The sequence below is a fragment of the Triticum urartu genome, chromosome 2A (assembly GCF_056163025.1).
Source record: "Triticum urartu cultivar PI428250 chromosome 2A, HENAU_Tu73, whole genome shotgun sequence".
Lineage (NCBI taxonomy): Eukaryota > Viridiplantae > Streptophyta > Magnoliopsida > Poales > Poaceae > Triticum > Triticum urartu.
Genome location: NC_141874.1, coordinates 150432446 through 150454436, shown reverse-complemented (window position 1 = coordinate 150454436; position 21991 = coordinate 150432446). Strand labels below are relative to the sequence as shown.

Here is a 21991-nt window from a genome sequence, read left to right as displayed (position 1 = left end):
AGGCAACTTCTATTGCAAGCATCCGTCCATGGGGGCTGGATCAGCATTTTTGTTGCAATATTGAGTTATTGTAAAGAAAATGTAGCATGCTAGATGGGGGAAGGTTCCATTTTATACACCATGGTTACAACAACTTTCCAAAAATCATATATAGTACTCCCTCTATTCCATATTCTAGTGCGTATAAGGTTTTGGATATTATTCCAAATTGTAGTGCTCATAAGCGCCTTTAGTCCAATATAACCCTCCGCTGAATCAGCGCAGCAAAGTTGAATGCACCCACATTTATGTCAGACGAGCAGACGAGGGGCAATTCTAGTCCAAATAAATATGCCACCACATGTCTTGATATAAGTGCCACAAATAACGTGCATTGGGAATGGAGGGAGTATATATTATAATTTTTTCTACGGCTCCGAAAAAAAGAGGATCTTGGTCATGTGTCGCTCCTGGACGGGCGTCCTCAACCTTAGTCGCCAGTATCCGCACGTAGGCCGCCACCCCTCGCCATAGCCGACACCGGTGTGCACAGTGGCGGCGTGTCTGCTCATCTGGCCCACAAGCGTGTATGGCTCGTGGACGCAAACCTTTCCAAGAGTTGCATGTATGGCTCGTGGGTGTGTTCCCCACACCAAGCGGCCATAGCCACGGCCATCACGAGTGGGTTGTTTGCTACGGTACCCCTTGCTCCTCATGAGTCCAGCTGTCATGGCCAGCATGGATCTGGAGCGAGCGACGGATTCCTACGATGTGGCGGCCCCTTGCGTGTGTCAGATCTAGGGCACGACGACCTACTTCTTGCGCTGACATTCCCTGGTTGTTGCTCCTTCGACACTGCACTACGGTGGCTCTTCGGGCGCAACGAATCCGTCCATGGAGGCGGCCCCATAGTTGTGTGGCGATGGACCGGGGGCGCGGTGAACTGGGTGTGTATGTTGTGGCGCTCGCTGGTTGTGCCACTCTGATGCTGCTTGAGCTATCGATTGCGGCGGCTACTAAAGGGTCTTCGTGAGGGTTTCTTCTATCCAGATCCGGTGGCCCCTGCCGGTGGTTATGCATACTATGGACGACGATTTGACACAGAGGTATAGTTGTGCAACAGCGGGCGATGGGTTCTCTAGCCGAGGCATTTAGGTGTTGGGGTCGTGGAAAAAGTAGCGGCGACAACACATCATGGACTTCGATTTGGTGATACTCCTTGTGCACCCGGTCTCGAGCTCCGACTTGAAAACCGTAGGTCTAACCCGAGTTTGTTATACCTAGCAGTGGCGATGTTTTTGCATCGTTACTTCGTTGAAGGCATTACTCGATTATCCTCGGACTTCTTCTTCAGGCTAAAAACCTAGATTCTCACCTCTGGTGGTTAGGTTCGGTGACAGCGGCGCCTGAGCATTGTTCCCTTTTTGAAGGCATTGCCGTTGAAGAACCTCGTTGTCCTTGTGCTGTCAAAAGATGATTGGTATGGATATGGCCGTTCATGTAGTTCGCAGACCGCTCTTTTAGTTGCTTCGTTTCCTTTTTCTTTTCATCGCTTAGGCATCGCTTCGTTCTTGTATGACTTTGCTCTTGCCAATGTGTTTTTGTGTGTGTACTTGGTTGTGTGCATCCTAATTATGCATAGGTTGGATATTACTCATTGTGTTTTGTATTCACTTGATGCTTCATTTTGAGTTATATATATACTACAACCCCCCTCCCCCTAAGAGTATAAGCTTATTCTACAACCCCCACCCCCCTCCAACCGAAGCAACCACCCCGATTTAGAGTTGCCCCTAGATCCAAATCAAACACTCCCAGATTTACTGTGGCGCCGGGCTCTAGTACGAGTGTTGGTACGCCCACGCCCGGTTGTACTAGATGCCATCGATATCTCTAGACTCCAGGAGGAGTTTCATATTTTGGTCATTATTTCTTATACGGTCTCTGATTTTTTTTACATTGCTGGGCTCGTTGGATTGCTACCGGAAAGCCCGATACATCAGTGGTCGTGGATCTTTACTTTGGATACTTTAATAAATGTCAAAACATCAAACACTCCATAAGGCTTCAGTTTAGTGCCTTGAATTTCTTAAGCTTGTCCCCCAACTTGGTGTTTTTGATGTGCCAAGTCCATGTACAAGCCAACATACCTACAAAGACCACAAAACAACGAATAACTAATTAAAACTAAATAAAAATAAATGTTGTGCGACGAATTTGGTAAAACAAGTAAAAACCAAAAACTATGCATTGTGAACATGAATAAGTGCTAGATGGATAAGATATAAGAGATTTTAGCACTAAAATATACTCTAAAAGTATGCATAAAATTCGCTCATCATAAGCGCCAGAGTGTGGACTGGGTGGACGAGGTGTTGAACATGAGGAGGTATCGAGAAGAGAAGATCTTTGTCGTGTGTTTACTGTTTGGTCTAGGGTGCTCTATTGTCCTTTGTAGTGGTGGTGTGGATCTAGCACATGTCAAGAACGCGAGCGTAGCTAACACCAGTATGCGAGATTTAGCATTTGAGAAACGTCCTACACGCTGAATAGAGCTAATTCTAGTTCGTCACTATAAGTATCGTTTTTTTGTTTTTGACGAGGATAAGTGTCATTTTCTTCTCTTTTTTAAGTTTTTGAATATTTTTCAAATTCGTGAACTTGTTCCAAATCCTTTTTTTCGAATTCTTTTTTTTCTCAAATTTGTGAACCCTTTTAAAATTTATGTACTCTTTTTAAAATTATATTTCTCCTTTCTTTCTTTTTTGCAAACATTTTAAAAATTCATTATCTTTTTCAAATAAAAACTTTTCTCAGATTGTTAATCTTTTTTGAAATTTGTGAATTTTTCTGAATTCGTGACCTTTTCCAAATAAAAAAATTATTCATTTCGTGAACTTTCTCTCAAATTTGTGAACTTTTTTCAAATGTGTGGACACTTTTTTTAAGGCATGAACTTTTTCCAAATTCATGAACTTGTTTCAAAATCATGAACTTTTCCAAAATATGTGAATTTTTTAAAATTCATGAACTTGTTCTTCAAATCCATGAACTCCTTTCGAATTCATGATTTTTTAAACTCAAAATATTGTTTCAGATTCTAAAAGAAAATCAAATCCAAGATTTTTCATAAAGTCTATCGGTCAATGGTTGACTGCTCAATGGTCAGCAGTTAACCAGAGGGAAACCTGATTATTGGGCCAACCTATGCGAGTGGAGCGCCTGAGCGCCAGGGTGTAAACTGGACGCGCAAGGCGGCAATTCCTATTACTGTGTATTTTACAAACGGGCGCTTGAAGCGCCCAGCGCTGGGCCGGCCCATCTAAGTTTTTTTCTATGTTTTTAACCCAACAAAAAAGGCATACTGGTTGTGATCGAACCGGTAACCTTTCTCTTTGAGGAAGGTTGGTAAGTTTTTTTAGGGAAACAGGATGTGGTAAGTTACAACCTTTTCCTTCTTTCATTCATCCTTTTCTTTTCTTATTTTGGTTTCCTTGTTGGTTTTCTATTTTTTTTCTTCCTTGTTCAATGAAATGTTTGCAAATACGTGAAATTTATCTTCAAATTGATAAATTCTTTTTGAGATTCGATGAACTTTTTTTGAAATTCAATGAACTTTTTCAAATTCAATGATCCTTTTTTCAATTTTTGAGGAAATACTTTTCAGATTGAATGAAGTTTTTCTTAAATTCAATGAACCTTTTTCAATTTCGATGTAATTTTTCCAAATCCATGAAGTTTTTTGAAATTTTATGAACTTTTTTAAAAGTTTAGTGAACTTTTAAAAAAATCCATGAACATTTATTTATTTTTCATGAAAATTTTCAAATACAATGAATTTTTTTAAATTGATGAACTTTTTTGAAAAACTATGAACATATTTTAATTCACAATTTGTTCCTGTTCCCATCTTTATGATTTTTTTGTTTTGTTTATCAAATGCGATCGAGCGAACCCACAGGAAAGAAATGCGATCGAATCTTGCTCTACATGGGCCGGCCCACCAGGGTTGGTGCATGGGCGCCAGGGAGCTTCCCTGACACCTGAAGCGCCCAATAGGACCACCCATAGGGCCAATCCCTATTCTGCGCCTTAGGCATTGTTTTCTTCATTATGCATATGTGGCACTCATGCGCTTCTACACTGGGTTGACCCATATAACACTCCAGGTAGCTTCGGTTTTAGGGAACTACAAGACGAATTTGGTTCGGGGGCCTTTCCTATGTTTTGTTGTTTGGTTTTTCTACCTTTTTTTGTTTGGTTTATTTTTCTTTCTCTCGTTCTTTCTTTCTTTTTTCTTTTTCGGGTAGCCTATGAGAGCCGCTGACTCCGAATGTCATCCATGTAAGATTCATATTAGATTTGACCAACTGCGCATCCTACCCCCTCTATCTTTTTGACGGCTCATCTTTTTGTCTCGGTAGTCTTTCAGTGGCATGTTTCAGTCATCTTCCCATTAGTTAGAAAAGGTGAGCCATCGGTTCAGGCACAAGATTCTATTGTTACAGTCTAGACAATTAGACAGACACTTGTAATCGCAACGACCCAGTTGCAAGAGTCGAGCTCCACCAACTGACCTATATCCCCCCCCCCCCCCCTCCCCCGAGCCAAGTGAAGTATGCATAAAAGAGTTGGATGCTTTTTCTATTTTGTTCCCTCGCGCGGCCAGGCCATCATGGACTTGAACTAGAGACCTTCCCGTGAACTAAATTCTCGACCCTACAATCCAGCCAATTGGGAGAAAATAAATAGACTCCTTTTCCGGAGTGGTTCATCCTTTCTCAACGCAACATACAATTGCCCGGTGTACTGCGTTCGTTAAGTGTGCTTCTTTCTGGAAAATCCATCTCGGTGCCCGGGCTCATCTGAGCCCGGTGAACAGTAATGCGATTTAAAATAGAAAAAAAATCTGATTTTTTTTGCAAGCAAGACGGGCATGTGCAAGATGTTCATGCAAAATTTGGCGATTATTGGACAATGGAGTAGCACACGGCAAAAAAGGCAAATCCAAGCATGAACAATGTTGTTTTTCAAATGTTTCTCTCAGGCCTGAATTGTTTTTTTTGTCACGAGCTTCTCGAATGCTCAAACTTATCCAAATTTGGCACAGACATCACACACTCAAACATCTTTCACCACAAAAAATTAGATTTTTTTAATTTGTTTTCTATTTTAAATCGCGTTACTGTTCACTCACGGGCTCATCTGATCTCGGGAGCTAAAACGCTGCTCTCCTTCTTCCTCTCTTTTATATATTTTGGTTTTAGTTTTTAGTTTTTCAATATTTTTTCAAATTTGTGAACTTTTCCAAATTGAAATCTTTTTTTCAAATTCTTAAACTTTTTCTTAACTTTGTGAAATATTTCAAATTCATGTACTGTTTTTTTTCTAATGCATGAATATTTTTTCAAATCCTCGGACTTTCTTCAAATTTTTGAACTTTTTTCCAAATTTATGAACATTTCTAAAATGTGCAAAGCTTTTTCAAATCCGTGAAATTTTTCTTCAAATGCGTGAACTTTTTTCAAATTCGTGATTTCTTTTCACTGACAAATACTTTTTCCAAATTTGGCAAGGTTGAGGATTCATCATGTATTCATGTGACTAATATTTGGCGAGTTTTTGTAAGGGACATGCTACGCATCGGTGGATCTTTTTAGAAGATCCGCCGGGTTGCGAGCCGTTAGATCCGGCATAATCTCGTGGCTAAGCGTTGTTCTCAGTTTTGCACTAAATGCCGTGTTGCGAGTTCCCTTTTGGAACAAAAGTCTTGCTGCAAAACCTTTTGCAATAAAAGTTGTGTTGTACATTTCTTTTGCAAGAGAGGTTTTGTTGCAGATTGTTTTTACATCTTCACTTTTTTGCAACATAGGTGTTGTTGCGGAAGCAACTTTTGCAATAGAGGTGATGTTGCAAAAAAATTACAACGAAGACCTAGTTGTGACAACGCCGGAGAATACTATGGTGCGGTGCACGAGCCACACACCGGACACGCGTCATGTGCTGAAGGCGGCGAATGCCCCGTGCTGGATCAGCCAGCTGTTCCCAAGTTTTTCCCTTTTCGTAGTTGTTTTTAGATTTTTGGTAAATTTTATGTTTTATGAAACATTTGTGTGTGATTGTGTATAATACACACATGACATTATTTAAATATGGTCCTTATAGTATATCAAAGTGAAGTATTCCGTCCAATCCATATTGATTATCGCTCAGACGGATGTACCTAATACGTTTAGATAATGGATCGAGAGAGTACTTTAGGTTACATTGTGGTCACGCTTCGAGAATTTGCTAGCTCCGCCACAACCGTCCCCCACAGGTTAACCCAATCCTCAAAAACTTTCACCCGTGTATAGTTACAAACACATTATTTATTTAACTGGTTTGTCATTAATCATACGTGAAAAATAAGAAAGAAGAAGAACCATGCAAAACACACACCGAGGATAGCTACGCGCGTTCCTGCCATCTTGTCCAAGCCAGACGTGAACACTGGCATCCATTTGCCAGAATCAAGCCTTCCTCCGTGCAAATATCCAAGCCCGATCAACGTTAGCAGAATCTGAGGATAGCTACGCCGCTCCGCTCAGTCGATGTCAGCTGTTTCTGCGACTGCGACACCGCACGATCCGTGCGACGCGACGCTTATACATACATAAAGAAAGGAGCAGACAGCTGTTGCGTGTCAAGGCAGCGTCGCGTCGTGCACGGGACAGAGCCACAAAGCCATTAGGCCAAGTCAAACGCGCGACCTTATCCTGTCCGGCTCCATCCGTTAAGGGTAAAAAGGACAAAAAAAAGAAGCCCAGTGTGCGAGAGCAAATGGATTTTTGTCCGTTTTGTGTCCGCTTTCGACCCATCCGCGACTCAAGTTTGCGCCGCTTTTGGGGTGAAACGGACACCACGCGGACGCGCGGATAGTCTGCGCGTGTCCTCCCCTGACCCGCCCGTCGATGGTACAAGACGGGCCTTTTTCTATCCGCCCCCCTCCCTCCCTCCGGCCGCACCCCCTCCACTCTTCCCCACTCTTCCCCTCGCTGCCGCCGCCGCCGCTGCCATTGCAGCCGTGCAGTTCGGACGCGAGCTCGCCCAACCCCTTCCCCTCGGCGCCGCCGAGCTACCCAACCACGGCCACCTGGTTTGCGCACTTGCCGGCCGGTTTTGGGGCGGATCCGGTCGGCCTTGAGCTCGGCCGGTTGTGGGAGGCCTGGCCGCGCCATGGACTTGCCGGGCACCTCGCCGGAAGGCCCTGGCAGGGCCGCAAGGCCACATGCGGCAGTGGCTCCTCTAGCCGCTCGGATCTGCACCGTCGGTGGGCCGCCGACAGATACACGAATGGTGGCCGGCCGGGCTCGGTGCTTACTCAAAAGCTCGCCGGCGCACCGTTGCCACTCATTAAGTGCGACCACTGCCCAAGGATGGTCGTGCGCCGCATCTCTACAACGCCGGAACATCCCGGATGGGTATTCATCAAGTGCTTAAACGATGGGGTATGCGCTTTTTTTTAGCTTCGGTTTGTGCTCTAGATTTGACTAGTTGTGCTAACTTTAAATTTTGTTGCGTAGAATGGATGCAAGTTTTGGTATTGGGAAGAAGAGTACATCGATATATTGATAGAGCGAAATTTAGTACGTGTTCGTGCACTTTTAGCTGGCATAGAGGCTGTAAATGAGACAAGTGCACTTGTTGCTAGATTAGAGGCTAGACACGAGACTAGGTCTGAGGAAGCAACATCTACTTCTGGCTTGAAGAAGAAAGGAGGATGACAGATCGAGCCTCCTCCACAGATCAACAATGAGTGCATCGAGAAGGCTCTAACCCAACTCAAGGGGGCAGTTATGGAAGTTGACTATCTTCTAAAATGTATTCTTATTGTTCTTATTTTCTTTAGTCTTGCTTTACTAGTCAAAATGTGATGATGCATTTTTCATGTACCAAAAATGAATGATGAAATAAAGTTAAGGACTTGCAAAAAAATAATACGCGGACAGGATACGGCCGAGATGCGTTCGCGCGGTGGACGCACGACCATCGCATCCCAGGACACGTCCGGATACGACCTCAAATCCCTACCAAACGAACAGAATCCGGACAAAACGGATGTCCGTTTGAGATCGCGCGGTGGAGTTGGCCTTAGTCAAACGCGGCCCGGCGCGGGCAGCGTCATGGGCTCGTGGTCATAGAATAGAGACCTCCCCCGCACGGCCCCAGGTGCGCGGACACGGCCGCCGTGCGGCGTGGGGCGTACGCGACTCGAAAACACAAGGGGGAGGCAGCGGCGCGTGACCCCGGCAGGGGAACCTGCGCCCGTGTCTCGGCCGGGCAACGCGACGACTCCCGCCGTGCGCAGCGCGGCCGCCGATACGCGGGATCGATCGACGCCCGGCCGGCCGCGGGATTTTCTTGGTCGTCCCTCCCATGCCGCAATCGTGGAAGCCGTATATTACATCAGTCTACAGGCATGGCGTGCTGGACTCGTCTTCACCGTGGTGGAGCGAGCGGGCTCTTATCTTACCCAGCCATCGCGACCCCGCGCCGGTTTAACGCGGTCAAAGCAGGCCGTGCGACGCAACGAACGCATGCACGTGTGTGCCTTGCCCACAAATCTTGACCGCTTTGGCTTAGAAAAGCGTTTGAGCACGGTTCCATTCCAAGCAAGGATTCCTCACCGTCACTTTGCATAAAGTGCAGGTCACAGTGCACGTACTCCTACCCAACACTGAAGCAGGGAAACAAACGTACCAGGGACGGTCACCCCCTTTTAGACAAAACTTTTGGGGAGAAAAGAAGACAAAGGGAGCGATCGATGCAAGTAGAAATCGTCTCAGTCTGGACTCGGTGGAGAACGAGCAGAGGAGACGCAACGCAACAGCACTGACCGCGCAGTCAAGAAAGCATAGCTGGTCCGCTCGTACTAGCAACAACAGTACCCCGAAGACCATTCAAACAAAAACACGGCCTGACGACCGACCCTCGCAGACAGCAGGATCGTGCTTGGGTCCGGCATGCATGATTTAGCAATGGGCAACGCTTGTCATGGCCTGATCATCAAGCCCATCTGGTCTAATCAAGCGTCAACATCGCACAATGCATCTACGTAACTCTTACCAGACAGCTCTCATTCACGATCAGATTACCGCCGTCCTTGAAGCAGTGCAAGTCCATCGACGGCGAGAAGCCGCGGACGCCTCAATTATTGCGGCGATGAGCTACGGGACGCGGTTACTTGTGCTCCTCTTGCTAACACTTTCCGACGAGCAGCAGCAACGAGCTCTCACAGTGGCAAAACGGAAAGGCCAAAGGCAGGATAACGAAGAAAGAAAGAACAATCGGCGTCGGCCACTAGCCTACGCAGGTGTCGGCTAGTGAACAATAATTGGGGGAGATATCTTGCAAGTACAGTACGGTTTTGGAGGCATGTTCCGTGGATTAATTAACAAATCATACGTAAGTACTCCCGATAGATAGATACAGACAGACAGACAAGCACATCAACCATTAACCATCAATCATTAATCATACTCCCGCAGTAATCCGACTGTTACATCAACCATTAACCATATTCCAGCCTCATTCCTAGCATCAAAGGTGGCACCGTACTCACTCTCGCTCTTCTACTGCTACTGCTACTACTAGCCGATGCCGACGCCGACGCCGACGGCAACACCCAAAATTTTCATTCAGGCGGAGCCGCCGTCGTGCTTCGTGGGGCGATCGCCGTCGACGAGCTCTAGTCGGAGCGCCGGGCCGGGGTCCAGTGCGGCAGCCCGGGGCTGAAGTGGCTGGACACCACGCGCGAGTCCAGCAGCTCTATGATCGGCGGGAACGTCACGCAGCGCGGGGCCTTGTACTGGTTGATGCTGGCGCCCCGGGAGATGGCGTAGTCCATGAGCTCCTCGAACGTGCCGGCCCGGACGACCCGGATCTCGAGCGGCCCGATGGAGCCGTCCGCCACCCTGCTCTGCCTGTACACCGTGTTCAGCGCCTCCTCCATCTCCAGGCAGCAGGCGTCGAGCGTGCCCTTGTCCACCGCCGTCGCCGCGCCGGCGCCCGTCGTCAGCAGCTCCCAGTAGATCACGTAGTGGCCCGGGATGCTCTTGGTGCACGCCTGGCTGGTGTACTCCGCCACGGACGCGCCGTGCGGGCGGAGAAGCGCCGACGCGCGCTCCACGGCGCGCTGCAGCTCCGCCTCGTCGGTCTTGTCGGACTCGATGGACAGCAGCACGTTCTTGCGGCGGACGAACTGGAACTGCGGCGCCGCGTTGTGGAACCCCGTCACGCGGAGCACGTCGCCGACGCGGTACCGGTTCAGCCCGGCGTAGGTGGTGATCACCAGCTCGTACTCCCGCCCGGCCTCCACGCGGGCAAGGTCCACCAGGTTGCCCGCGTCCACGCACGACGCCGCGCCGGTCGCCGAGTCCACGGGGAGGAACTCGAAGTACCCCATGTTGGGCATGATGGTGTAGGACACCTCCGAAGGGTCGCAGAGCGGGCGGAGGTTGAGCCCGAAGTAGCACTCCGACGACGCGTACATGGTGCACGCCATGGGCAGGTCGCCGCTGTAGTACTTGAGGGTGCCGATGTACTGCGCCATGGCGCCGGTGACGATGACGTCGAGGTACTTGGTGTTGGGCCAAATGCGCCTGACGATGCCGGCCCAGTCGTCGTTGCAGCACTCGTCCCGGACGAACTGGGCGAGCTCGGGGTCCGGCCGGAGGATGCCCGCGACCGCCTCGCGCACGGACGCGTCGGTGACGCGTGGGCTGAGCGCGCCGGCCTCGATGTCGGCGGCGAGCTCCTTCCAGTTGAGCTGGAGGAAGCGGATCGCGCGCAGGAGGCCCGAGGCGAACACGGCGCCGACGCGGAGCACCTCGTGGCGCTGGCAGAGCCCGCACACCATCTGAGCATACATGCTCTGGAAGGCGTCGGCGCAGAGGATGGCCGCCGTCGGGCTGGTGTAGTTGTGGTAGGGGTCGTAGGGGCGGTTCTTGAACTGCTCGCTCTTGTAGTAGCTGGTGAGCACCGGCCGCGCCGTCAGGCCGCTCGGGGTCTTGGTCTCCGACTTGACGAACAGGAAGTAGAGGCCCTTCCCCTTGTCGAGCCCGGACAGATATCTGCAAGAAACATTGGATCGATCGATCAATCAACCAGTAGCTGATCTCTAGCTCTGGACTGCCACCCAAGATTACTTGATCATGGAATGCCATCAAGTGCCGACTTACAGGTTCATGACCGGCATCAGGAGGCTGTAGAGGAGCTGGCGGCGGTCGAGCTCGTCCTTGATGGTGGGCATGAGCTTGCGCTCGCCGGCCGACGTGCCGGAGCTGGTGAGGAACTCGGAGACGGGGTGCGTGGACAGGATCGGCGACCGGTCCCCGTTGACAATGCGCTGGATGTAGGGCTGCAGAGCGTCGTAGGACACGACCGGCACCTTGGCCCGGAAGGCGTCGCGGTCGGCGGCGCCGTCGAGGCCGCAGTTCTTGAGGTACTCCGTGTCGACGTTCCGGGCGAGGATCTCGGCGAGGACGCGCTCCTGCACGGAGTCGACGTTGCAGGTCATCTCGTCGATGAAGCGCAGCTTCTCGGCGTCCTTGGCTTTCGCCGCGGCCGCCGCCTCCGCCACTGGTGACGAGGCCGGGGTCCGGAGCGCCGCGCCAATGGCCCTCGACACATTCATCGCCGCCATTTGCTGAATCCGAGACACTAGCAGAGCAGCGAGCGCGAGCTGTGAGGTTGGCTAGAACTTGTAGCAGGTAGGTAAAGAATGCCGACCGGATGCGTATGAGGGAGGGAGGGACGAGGGTCAGGAATGTTTGCTCGATCGGCTGCTGCTGTGGTGGTACTAAGCCTGTGTCAGAAGGGCTCGGCGTGGGCAGTTATTTATAGGGGAGGGGGGCGCGCGGATGAGGATGACGGAGCTCGGCGGCCGGGAAGACGGACATGCGATGACATACGTCAAGGACTTGTCCGTCCATGGCGCGGCAGCCAGGGCCCAGTGTCCCGTCCGGGGGTGGACAGGCAGCCGGCAAGGACAGCGGCACGTACGCGGCTGCCGGCCCGGCCGATCCCGACGGTGAAGGATACGAGTGCCAAAGTTGCCATTGTGTGCACGCATCGACCGCGACGCGACGGCCGTGCCTTGACGCATCTGCGTTCCATGCATGTAACGGGGGCAGCAGCGGTTATGCGATGCGACCGACGTGGTGGTGGCGACGTGCATTGAACCGCAACCGCTCGGGGCTCAGTAGTTGGGAGAGCGACTCGACCGGCTCCCCTCGCGACACGTCCGTCCCCGGAGCCGCGGCGCGATCGCGAACGCAGGGAGAAGGAGAAGAAAAATTGGGGCCTGCTCGCTAAATGTGCGGGATCCGGGTGGGGATCCGGTTCGCGTTAAAGGAAACTTCGAATCACCGGCCTCGCCGGAATTTTTATTGCAACATGCAGCAGGGGGCTGACCGGCGGTTTTTTTATGCGCGCCACCGGATGGATGCCAGTGCGCCAGTGAGCGGCCGGCGGCTCGTGCGCGCAGGTGGTTTGTTGACGAGCGCCACCGCCCGCACCGCCCATGCGGTCGCCTCGCCGGCCTGTGCCTGTGCCTGTGCGTGCCTGCATTATTGGGCGTGAGCAGCAGCAACTGGGCGGCTAGCTACAGCGTGGAGCGGCGAGACCTTCCAGACCGACCGGACGTGCGAGCGGGGGGCTGAGCTGAGCTGGTGACCACGCGACACCGCGTCCCCGGCCGCGCGCGCGCGCGCTCCCGCGGGCGCCACCGCACGCCGGCCGAGACGGGGAGCGCGGGCGGGCGTGAAAGTCCTCGCCCATTTTTGACCAGGCAACCACGGGTGGGTTTCTGGGTTTCAGCGTGCGCGGGTGCGCAGAGGCTGTGTGCCGGCAAGCGCCGGGAAGCTTCGCCTTTTGCTCGACAGGATGACGGGGGCAAAAGGTTTGGATTTTGTCTCACGTGAGCCCGAGGAGGACAGCGAGCCATGTGTATGTGTTGGAAACCCTTTTTGTCCAAAGATGCCATTGCCATGCACGCCCGTGTGGAATTTCCTGCGGCTAACACTATTCTGACCGTGACAGTCACTTTGGGCGCTGCTTAGTTTACTGTCAACTAGTATTCCTATAGATTACTGTTAACTACAGGTGAGGCTGCGTGTTTTGCATGTGCGCTAGACTGTTTGGTAGTAGTAGCTGATTTGCTGCTGCTGCGTTGGTCTTTGCCCGGGTGGAGTTGTTAATTATTGTTACAGGTGCGATCGGCTGTGATGCAAGTGCACGAACATAACATGTCGATTATGCCCGGGCATCGATCTTGTGATTTGAAATGACGTTGGATTGCCTGGCACGCACGGCGTTCCTATGGTCAAGTCAGGCAGATGTGGTTGCTGACGAGTACGTCCCGTGTCTGTCAGCGTAACGATTTCAGTGACCATGCACGCAGAATAGCCAGACAGAGACGGCCACAGGCTCTCCACTTCATTCAGTTTGATGTGGATGGCGCGGCCTGATTTATTGGTTCGTACGCGGTTCGGCGCGTGCTGCATACTGCTCGCTGGTAGTAGTACAAGTTGCTGTCGCGCACAGCTCAATATCTTCATCGTACAGGGGTTTTCCAAACGTGTGCAACTGTTGATCAAGGGTACAACACACACAATCTAGATGCCGTCACCATTAAACACCATGTGATGAGATGTGGGTTTCAATAATCGATCAATAAATAAATAAATACGTGTTTATGCCTCGGTTGACCAAGGATTTGCCAATTTTAGTTCCATTTCACAAATTTGTTGATATAAATATAAAAAATGCCCAACTTGGTATGATAATTTTTCATCCGGTGCAACAAAATGTACTCCCTCCGACTCCGAAAGAAGGCGCACAACTTTGTACGCAAAGACCAAGGTTTTGCTCCCAATATACCCTCGGAAATGGGCTAAACTTTCTCTTCCACACGAGTCTTGGCGTCCTTCTTGTGAAGTCTCGGGCGAACAACCACTTTATCATGACAGACAACGCAAACCCAATAAATAAAAGGAAGAAATTTTCATTGACCGAGGTTGAAGAGGACATTTATGCGGTGCGATTTTATATGTGATTTGGATCGGGATTATAGATGAAGTTTCACACACACAAAAGAGGTGTCGGCTCTTGCCGTCGTTCCTTAGGAGAGACCCGGGAGGCGAGGTATGTATGCCCTACTTTGACGATCAGAGGGAGTGGTATAGACTCATCCTTAACAAATGTCCAAACAAGTTTTTATAAATTTATTCATACATATCTAGAAAATGTTCGCCTTATGCAACAAGTTGTTCATACATTGCAAAAAGGTAGTGTTTCATAGTTGAAAAAAATATATAAAATCTTGCATGAATCTCAACACACGGTCAACAATTCTCAACATTGACTAAGAGCTAAGAAATTCATTGGGCAAATAAGAGCAACTCTAGTAGAGTTGCCATATTAGCAACCTCCATATCTATATGAAGTGTGCTTCATATGCATTATGGAGGCTGCTGAGGTGATGCGCAGATTCAGAGTCACCATATTTGTTGCCTCCATAATTATTGGACCCACTTGTTAGTGGGATATGGTTTTGCTACAATCTCCCTGTCATCCCACATGAGGTGGGGACCACGTGAAGTTTCCTCCGCACTACATGTGACTATTATATGGAGCGCTCCAAAAGGTAGCACCGAGGCGCCAAATATGGAAGCTGGGAGACCAAATATGAAGGGTGGCACATTAATTTTGAGGCTATGGCATGGAATAACGACTCTGCTAGAGTATGCTTTTCGGCCGTGATAGTCATATTGATAATTATTATGGTGTTTGTGTCATTGTGGCGACTCTACTATAGTTGCTCTAAAAATTAGCAAAATTGATAAAATTGAGTGGTGCGCTGCTAAGATGATTGTGGGTTTGTGGCAGAGGAGGACGCTAACTAGCAAAACCATAGACGTTGATGCTGACTTGTCTAGCTCTAACGCTAGCACGTGATACTAATATCCCCTGTCAGAGTAGAATCCAACAAATCCCTCGATGGGGTGTCCCGACGAGGTGAGTATATCATAGTGGAAAACAAGGGACCAGATTTATCCAGGTTCAGACCCTCTTTATGAGGTGAAACCTTACTCCTGCTCATGTTGTATATTGCAATAGGGATGTACAAAGTATGGTCAAGTCAGGCAGCAGTGGTAGCTGACGAGGATGTCCCGTGTCTGTCAGCGTAACGATTTCAGTGACCATGCACGCAAAATGGCTAGACAGAGACGGCCACACGTATCTCCACTTCATTCAGTTTGACGTGGATGGCCCGGCCAAACTAAACTTATTGGCCAATACACGGTTCAGCGCGTGCTACATAGCTCGCTGGTAGTACAAGTTGTTGTCGCGCACCGCTCAAAATCTTCATCGTACAGGGGTTTTCCAAACGTGTGGAACTGTTGATCAAGCATCAAGGGTACAACACACACAATCTAGATGCCGTCACCATTAAACGCCATGTGATGAGATGTGGATTTGCAATAAATAAATAAAGACGTGCTTATGCCTCGGTTGACCAATAATTTGCTAGTTTTAATTCCTTTCACAAATTTGCCAATATAAAGAGAAAATAAAATAAAATTCCCGCAAAAAGAAATAGAAAAAAAATGCTCAACTTGATATGATAAATTTTCATTCCGTGCAACTAAGACTACTCACAGTAGGGAGTAACTTAGAGTAGTAACATGCATCTACCTTCACAATGGGTGGTAATATATGTGTTGTGTCATGCATCACTTCATTTATTAGGTTGTACACTCATCTTTTCTTCATATGTGTGATGTTACAGTAACTAGCTATGTTACCACATAGCTCTCTTTCTTCATTAATTACATGCCACATCATCTATTTTGTCTAGATAAGTGTGATGTTACCACCTATGTTACTTCCATTATGGGTAGTCTAAATGTACTCCCTCCAACTCCGAAAGAAGGCGCACAACTTTGTATGCAAAGACCAAGGTAGGGTCACATTAACAATTTTGCTCCCCCATATACCTTCGAAAATTGGCTAAACTTTCCCTTCCACATGGCTGTTGTAGCGTCCTTCTTGTGGAGTCCCGGGGCAAACAACCACTTTATCATGGGAGACAATGCAAACCCAATAAATAAAAGGAAGGATCTTCCGTTGGCTGGGGTTGGAGACGACATTTATGAGGTGCGATTTTATACGTGATTTGGAATGGGGTTACAGGTGAAGTTTCACAACACAGAGAGCTATCGGCTCTTGTCGCTGTTATTTAGCGGAAACCCGGGCGGGGTATGTATGCCCTTCTTTGGCGATGAGAGGGAGTGGTATTGACTCATCCTTAACTATTTTCCAATCAATTTTTATAAATTTATTCATACATATCTAGAAAATGTTCACCTTATGCAACAATTTGTTCATACATTGCAAAAAAGTAGTGTTCATGCTCATAGTTGAAAAAATGTAAAATCTTGCACAGATCTCAACACACGATCAACAATTCTCGCATTGACTAAGAGCTAAGAAATTCCTTGGGAAAATAAGAGCAACTCTAGGAGAGTTGCTATATTAGCAACCTCCATATCTATATGGAGTGCGCTCCATATGCATTACGGAGGCTGCTGAGGTGATGCGCAAATTCAGAGTCTTGATATTTTCCTGCCTCCACAATCATGGGACCCACTCGTCAGTGGGACATGACCCCCCAATCTCCTTGTCATCCCACATGAGGTGGGGACCACCTGAAGTTTCCTCCGTGCCACATGTGACTTTTATATGGAGCGTCCAAAAGGTAGCACCTAGGCGCCAAACATGGAAGCTGAGAGGCCAGATATGGAGAACGGTCCATAAATTTTGATGTCGTGGCACGGAATGGCGACTCTGCTAGAGTGTGTTTTTCAGCCGCGATCGTCATATTGGTAATTATTATGGTGATTGTGTCATTGTGGCAACTTTGCTACAGTTGCTCTAAGAATTAGCAAAGGATAAAAATGAGTATTGCCGCCAAGAGGATTGTGGGGTTGTGGCCGAGGAGGTTGCCGACCGAAAAAACCATAGACATCGATGCTGACTTGTCTAGCTCTGACGCTGACACGTGATACTGATATTTCCCGTCGGAGTAGAACCCGGTAGATTCCTCGATGGGTGTCCCTGCGAGATGAGTAGATCAGAGGAGGAAACAAGAGACCAGATTTACCCAGGTTCAGGCCCTCCTTATGAGGTGAAACCCTACTCTTGCTCATATTGTATATTGTGATAGGGGTGTACAAAGTACAAGGTATAACCGAGGTATTGTATGTTGTCTATTGACTAGCTCGACCCCTACTTATATAAGGTAGCAGGGCCCCAAGGGTTAAATGGTCCTAGTCGATTATGTCGGTGTAGGAAAGTCCTTCATGGCTCTGGCTTCCTCGTCTTGAACAACATGGCTTCCAGAGTCTTTGATGTCTACTACACAACTTTATTCTTGTAGACATGTGTTGGGCCTCCAAGCGCAGAGTTTTGTAGGACAATAGCAATTTTCCCTCAAGTGGATGACCTAAGGTTTATCAATCCGTGAGAGGTGTAGGATGAAGATGGTCTCTCTCAAACGACCCTGCAACCAAATACAAGAAATCTCTTGTGTCCCCAACACACCCAATACAATGGCAAATTGTATAGTTGCATTAGTTCGGCGAAGAGATGGTGATAAAAGTGTAATATTGATGGTAGACATATATTTTTATAACCTGAATAAATAAAAACAACAAGGTATCAAATAGTAAACGGGCACAAAAATGATATTGCAATGCTTGAAAATGAAGCCTAGAGTCCGTACTTTTACTAGTGCAACCTCTCAACACTGCTAATATAATTGGATCATATAACCACCCCTCAAAGTGCGATGAAGAATCACTCCAAAGTTCCTATCTTTTATAGGGTACGAAACCACCTCAAAGCTATTCTTTCTGTTTGATCTATTCAAGAGCTCGTAATAAAATAACACAAAGTTGTTCTTTCCGTTCGATCTATCCTAGAGTTCGTACTAAAATAACACCAAAGCAAATTCATATTCATAATACTCAATCCAACACAAAGAATTTCAAAGAGTGCCTCAAGATTTCTACTGGAGAAACAAAGACAAGAACATGCATCAACCCCTATGCATAGATTACCCCAATGTCACCTTGGGAATCCGCGAGTTGAGTGCCAAAACACATATCAAGTGAATCAATATGACACCCCATTGTCACCACGAGTATTCATATGCAAGACATATATCAAGTGCTCTCAAATCCATAAAAGTATTCAATCTAATAACAACGAAATCTCAAAGGGAAAAACTCAATTCATCACAACAAGATAGAGAGGGGAAAACACCATATGATCCGACTATATTAACAAAGCCCGCGATACATCAAGATCGTGACATCTCAAGAATACGAGAGAGAGAGAGAGGGAGAGAGATTAAACACATAACTACTAGTACAAACCCTCAGCCCCGAGGGTGGACTACTCCCTCCTCATCGTGGTGGCCGCCGGGATGATGAAGATGGCCACCGGTGATGATTTCCCCCTCCGATAGAGTGCCGGGACGGGGTCTAGATTGGTTTTCAGTGGCTACAGAGCCTTGCGGCAGTGGAACTTCTAATCTAGGTTAACCCCGAGGGTTTCTGGATTTTTTGGGAATTTATAGGGTAAAGAGGGGAGGTGCGGGAGGCCACCGAGGTGGGCAAAATCCACCTGGGCGCGCCTGGGGGCCCAGGCGCGCCCTGGTGGGTTGTGCCCCCCTCGGGGCACCCCCAGGTGCTGCACTGGCCCATCCTAGGTGTTCTGGTCCATAAAAATTCTCCAAAAAGTTTCATGGTGTTTGGACTCCGTTTGATATTGATTTTCTGCGATGTAAAAAACAACCAAAAAACAGCAACTGGCACTGGGTCAATAGGTTAGTCCCAAAAAATGATATAAAGTTGCTATAAAATGATTGTAAAGCATCCAAGAATGATAATATATTAGCATGAATACTTCATAAATTATAGATACGTTGGAGACGTATCAGCATCCCCAAGCTTAATTCCTACTCGTCCTCGAGTAGGTATGTAACGCCCTCGATGCGGCTATATCTCCCACGTGTCGAAGCGCGACTTAGAGGCATAACCGCATTGAAAGCAATGTCGCAAGTGAGGTAATCTTCACACAACCCATGTAATATAATAAGGGAAAGAGATGCATAGTTGGCTTACAATCGCCACTTCACACAATACATGAATAAAGCATTACATCATCCAAATACAATCAAGGTCCGACTACAGAACCAAAATAAAAGAAGAACCCCAAATGCGACAAAGGTCCCCGATCGACCCCAACTGGGCTCCACTACTGATCAACTAGAACGAAACAACACAAAGGAAAAGGTCTTCATCGAGCTCCTCCTGAGCTTGGTTGCGTCATCTGCACGGACTCATCGGCACCTGCAAGCTGGTTTTGGAAGTATCTGTTAGCCACAGGGACTCAGCAATCTCGCACCCTCGCGATCAAGACTATTTAAGCTAATGGGTAAGGTAAAAGGTATGAGGTGGAGCTGCAGCAAGCGACTAGCATATATGGTGGCTAACATACGCAAATGAGAGCGAGAAGAGAAGGCAAAGCACGGTCGATGAAACTATGATCAAGAAGTGATCCTAAACAACCTACGTCAAACATAACTCCAACACCGTGTTCACTTCCCGGACTCCGCCGGAAAGAGACCATCACGGTTACACACGCGGTTGATTCATTTTAATTAAGTTAAGGTTCAAGTTATCTACAACCGGACATTAACAAATTCCCATCTGCCCATAACCGTGGGCATGGCTTTCGAAAGTTCAAATCCCTGCAGGGGTGTCCCAACTTAGCCCATCACAAGCTCTCACGGTCAACGAAGGAATAGACCTCCTCCTGAGACATTCCGATCAGACTCGGTATCCCAGTACAACAAGACATTTCGACAGGGTAAAACTAAACCAGCAACACCGCCCGAATGTGCCGACAAATCCCGATAGGAGCTGCACATATCTCTTTCTCAGGGCACACTCAGATTGTCTTAGGTACGGGTAGGCCAGCCCAGAGTTGCCCCTGGTGGTCATCGGCAGCTGACAGGTTGGACCAACACTCAGAGGAGCACTGGCCCGGGGGGGGGGGGGGGGTAAAATAATGATGACCCTTGAGTCTGCGAAACCCAAGGGAAAAAAAGGCTAGGTGGCGAATGGTAAAACCAATGTTGGGCATTGCTGGAAGAGCTTTACTTAAGGCGAACTGTCAAGGGGTTCCCATAATAGCCCAACCGCGTAAGGAACGCAAAATCCGGGAACATAACACCGATATGACGGAAACTAGGGCGGCAAGAGTGGAACAAAACACCAGGCATAAGGCCGAGCCTTCCACCCTTTACCAAGTATATAGATGCATTAATTAAATAAGATATATAGTGATATCCCAACAAGTAAATATGTTCCAACAAGGAACAACATCTCCATGTTCCAACAAGGAACAAACTTCAATCTTCACCTGCAACTAACAACGCTATAAGAGGGGCTGAGCAAAGCGGTAACATAGCCAATCAACGGTTTGCTAGGACAAGGTGGGTTAGAGGCTTGGTTCAACAATATGAGAGGCATGATAAGCAAGTGGTAGGTATCACAGCATAGGCATAGCAAAGAGCGAGCAACTAGCAAGCAAAGATAGAAGTGATTTCGAGGGTATGGTCATCTTGCCTGAAATCCCGCAAGGAAGAAGAACGAGTCCATGAAGAAGACAAACGGACACAGTCGAACGAATCCTCACAACACGACGTTACCGGAAACAACCCGAAGAAGCAACACCGGAAAGAAGCAAACAACATAGTAAACAACCACCACATAATCATGGCATGATGCACAATCAAGTATGATGCATGTCCGGTTTAAATATGCATGGCATGGCAAAGTGCACAAACAAAACTACAAATTAAGTGGAGATCAATATGCAACGAGTTGCATATTGACGAAACACCACATGACTTATTTAGTTCTCTCTCGGCTATGTACCCAACAATATTAAATGTTGTCAAGCATGTCAAGAGGTGAAACATAAAGGGATTATCTATCTAAACAATTTGAATGGGACCGGCTATAGCAAATGACAAATCCGGTAAATCCCCATATGCATATAGCAAATTAATACAAACAACAATTTTAAATATTCTTGATGTTGTTAACATGATGCGGATGACATGTTCAAGTTTTATGCAATAATTATGAATAAGTTGACAAGAGCATTATATGGAGCATATGTCATCGTGGCGGAAAGAAAGGATGCCACGGCGACGATAATGGAAACGGTACCACGGCAACGTTCCGGTTCCGGTAACTCGATTGAGATACCGATGCAAAGGAGAAGTGTGCGGAACGTGACAAGCAGGGATGGTGGGGTGATCTCGGATACCGAGTTCCCACATGTGGGTGGCAAGGCAAAAGAGGGGCGGCGTGCATAGACAATTCGAGCACGGAGCAAGCACGAGCATCTCATACATCACATGCAAGCGTTCTCGGACGGTCGTCTCGGGGTTATACCTTCGAAGCATGCAAAAGGGACGGTTCTCGTTCGGTGCAAAGTAGAGGAAGTAGACGTTCTCGGGACGTTCGTAGTGGAAGTAGTCGTTCTCTCATGCTCTAGGGTCGACGGTAGAGGTACTCGCGATCTCGGCGACGGTAGTGGTACATGTTCGTCTTTTGGAGAGGTACATGGCGTTCTTCGGTCATAGGTACTTGACGTTTTGCTACCCGGGTCTTCGGCGACGGTCGTTGTACACATGACGTTGGGGTACTTGTCGGTCCGGTCTTGACGGAGTAGATGTACACGTTGTCAGGGCTTGTCGCATCACCCGGTGTAGTACACGTACGGAGCGGAACTTGGCGGTAATGGTACTTGGCGCAAATCCACGAAGACGTTCTTGGCAGGCAACGAGCAACAACGCGGTGTACAGATGTAGCAGTGGTCTTGC

At 48.2% G+C, this 21991-nt stretch overlaps 1 protein-coding gene across 1 annotated transcript; it reads right to left on the bottom strand.

Annotated features, from left to right (window-relative positions):
* Positions 1-9470: 9470 nt before the first annotated feature.
* Positions 9471-12181, bottom strand: LOC125536400 (indole-3-acetic acid-amido synthetase GH3.8). Its single transcript, XM_048699612.2, has 2 exons — positions 11202-12181; positions 9471-11093 (listed from the first exon to the last, which is right to left on the bottom strand). The coding sequence occupies exons 1-2, from the start codon at positions 11663-11665 to the stop codon at positions 9710-9712; spliced, it is 1848 nt and encodes a 615-aa protein (XP_048555569.1). The 5' UTR covers positions 11666-12181; the 3' UTR covers positions 9471-9709.
* Between the last annotated feature and the right edge of the window lie 9810 nt (positions 12182-21991).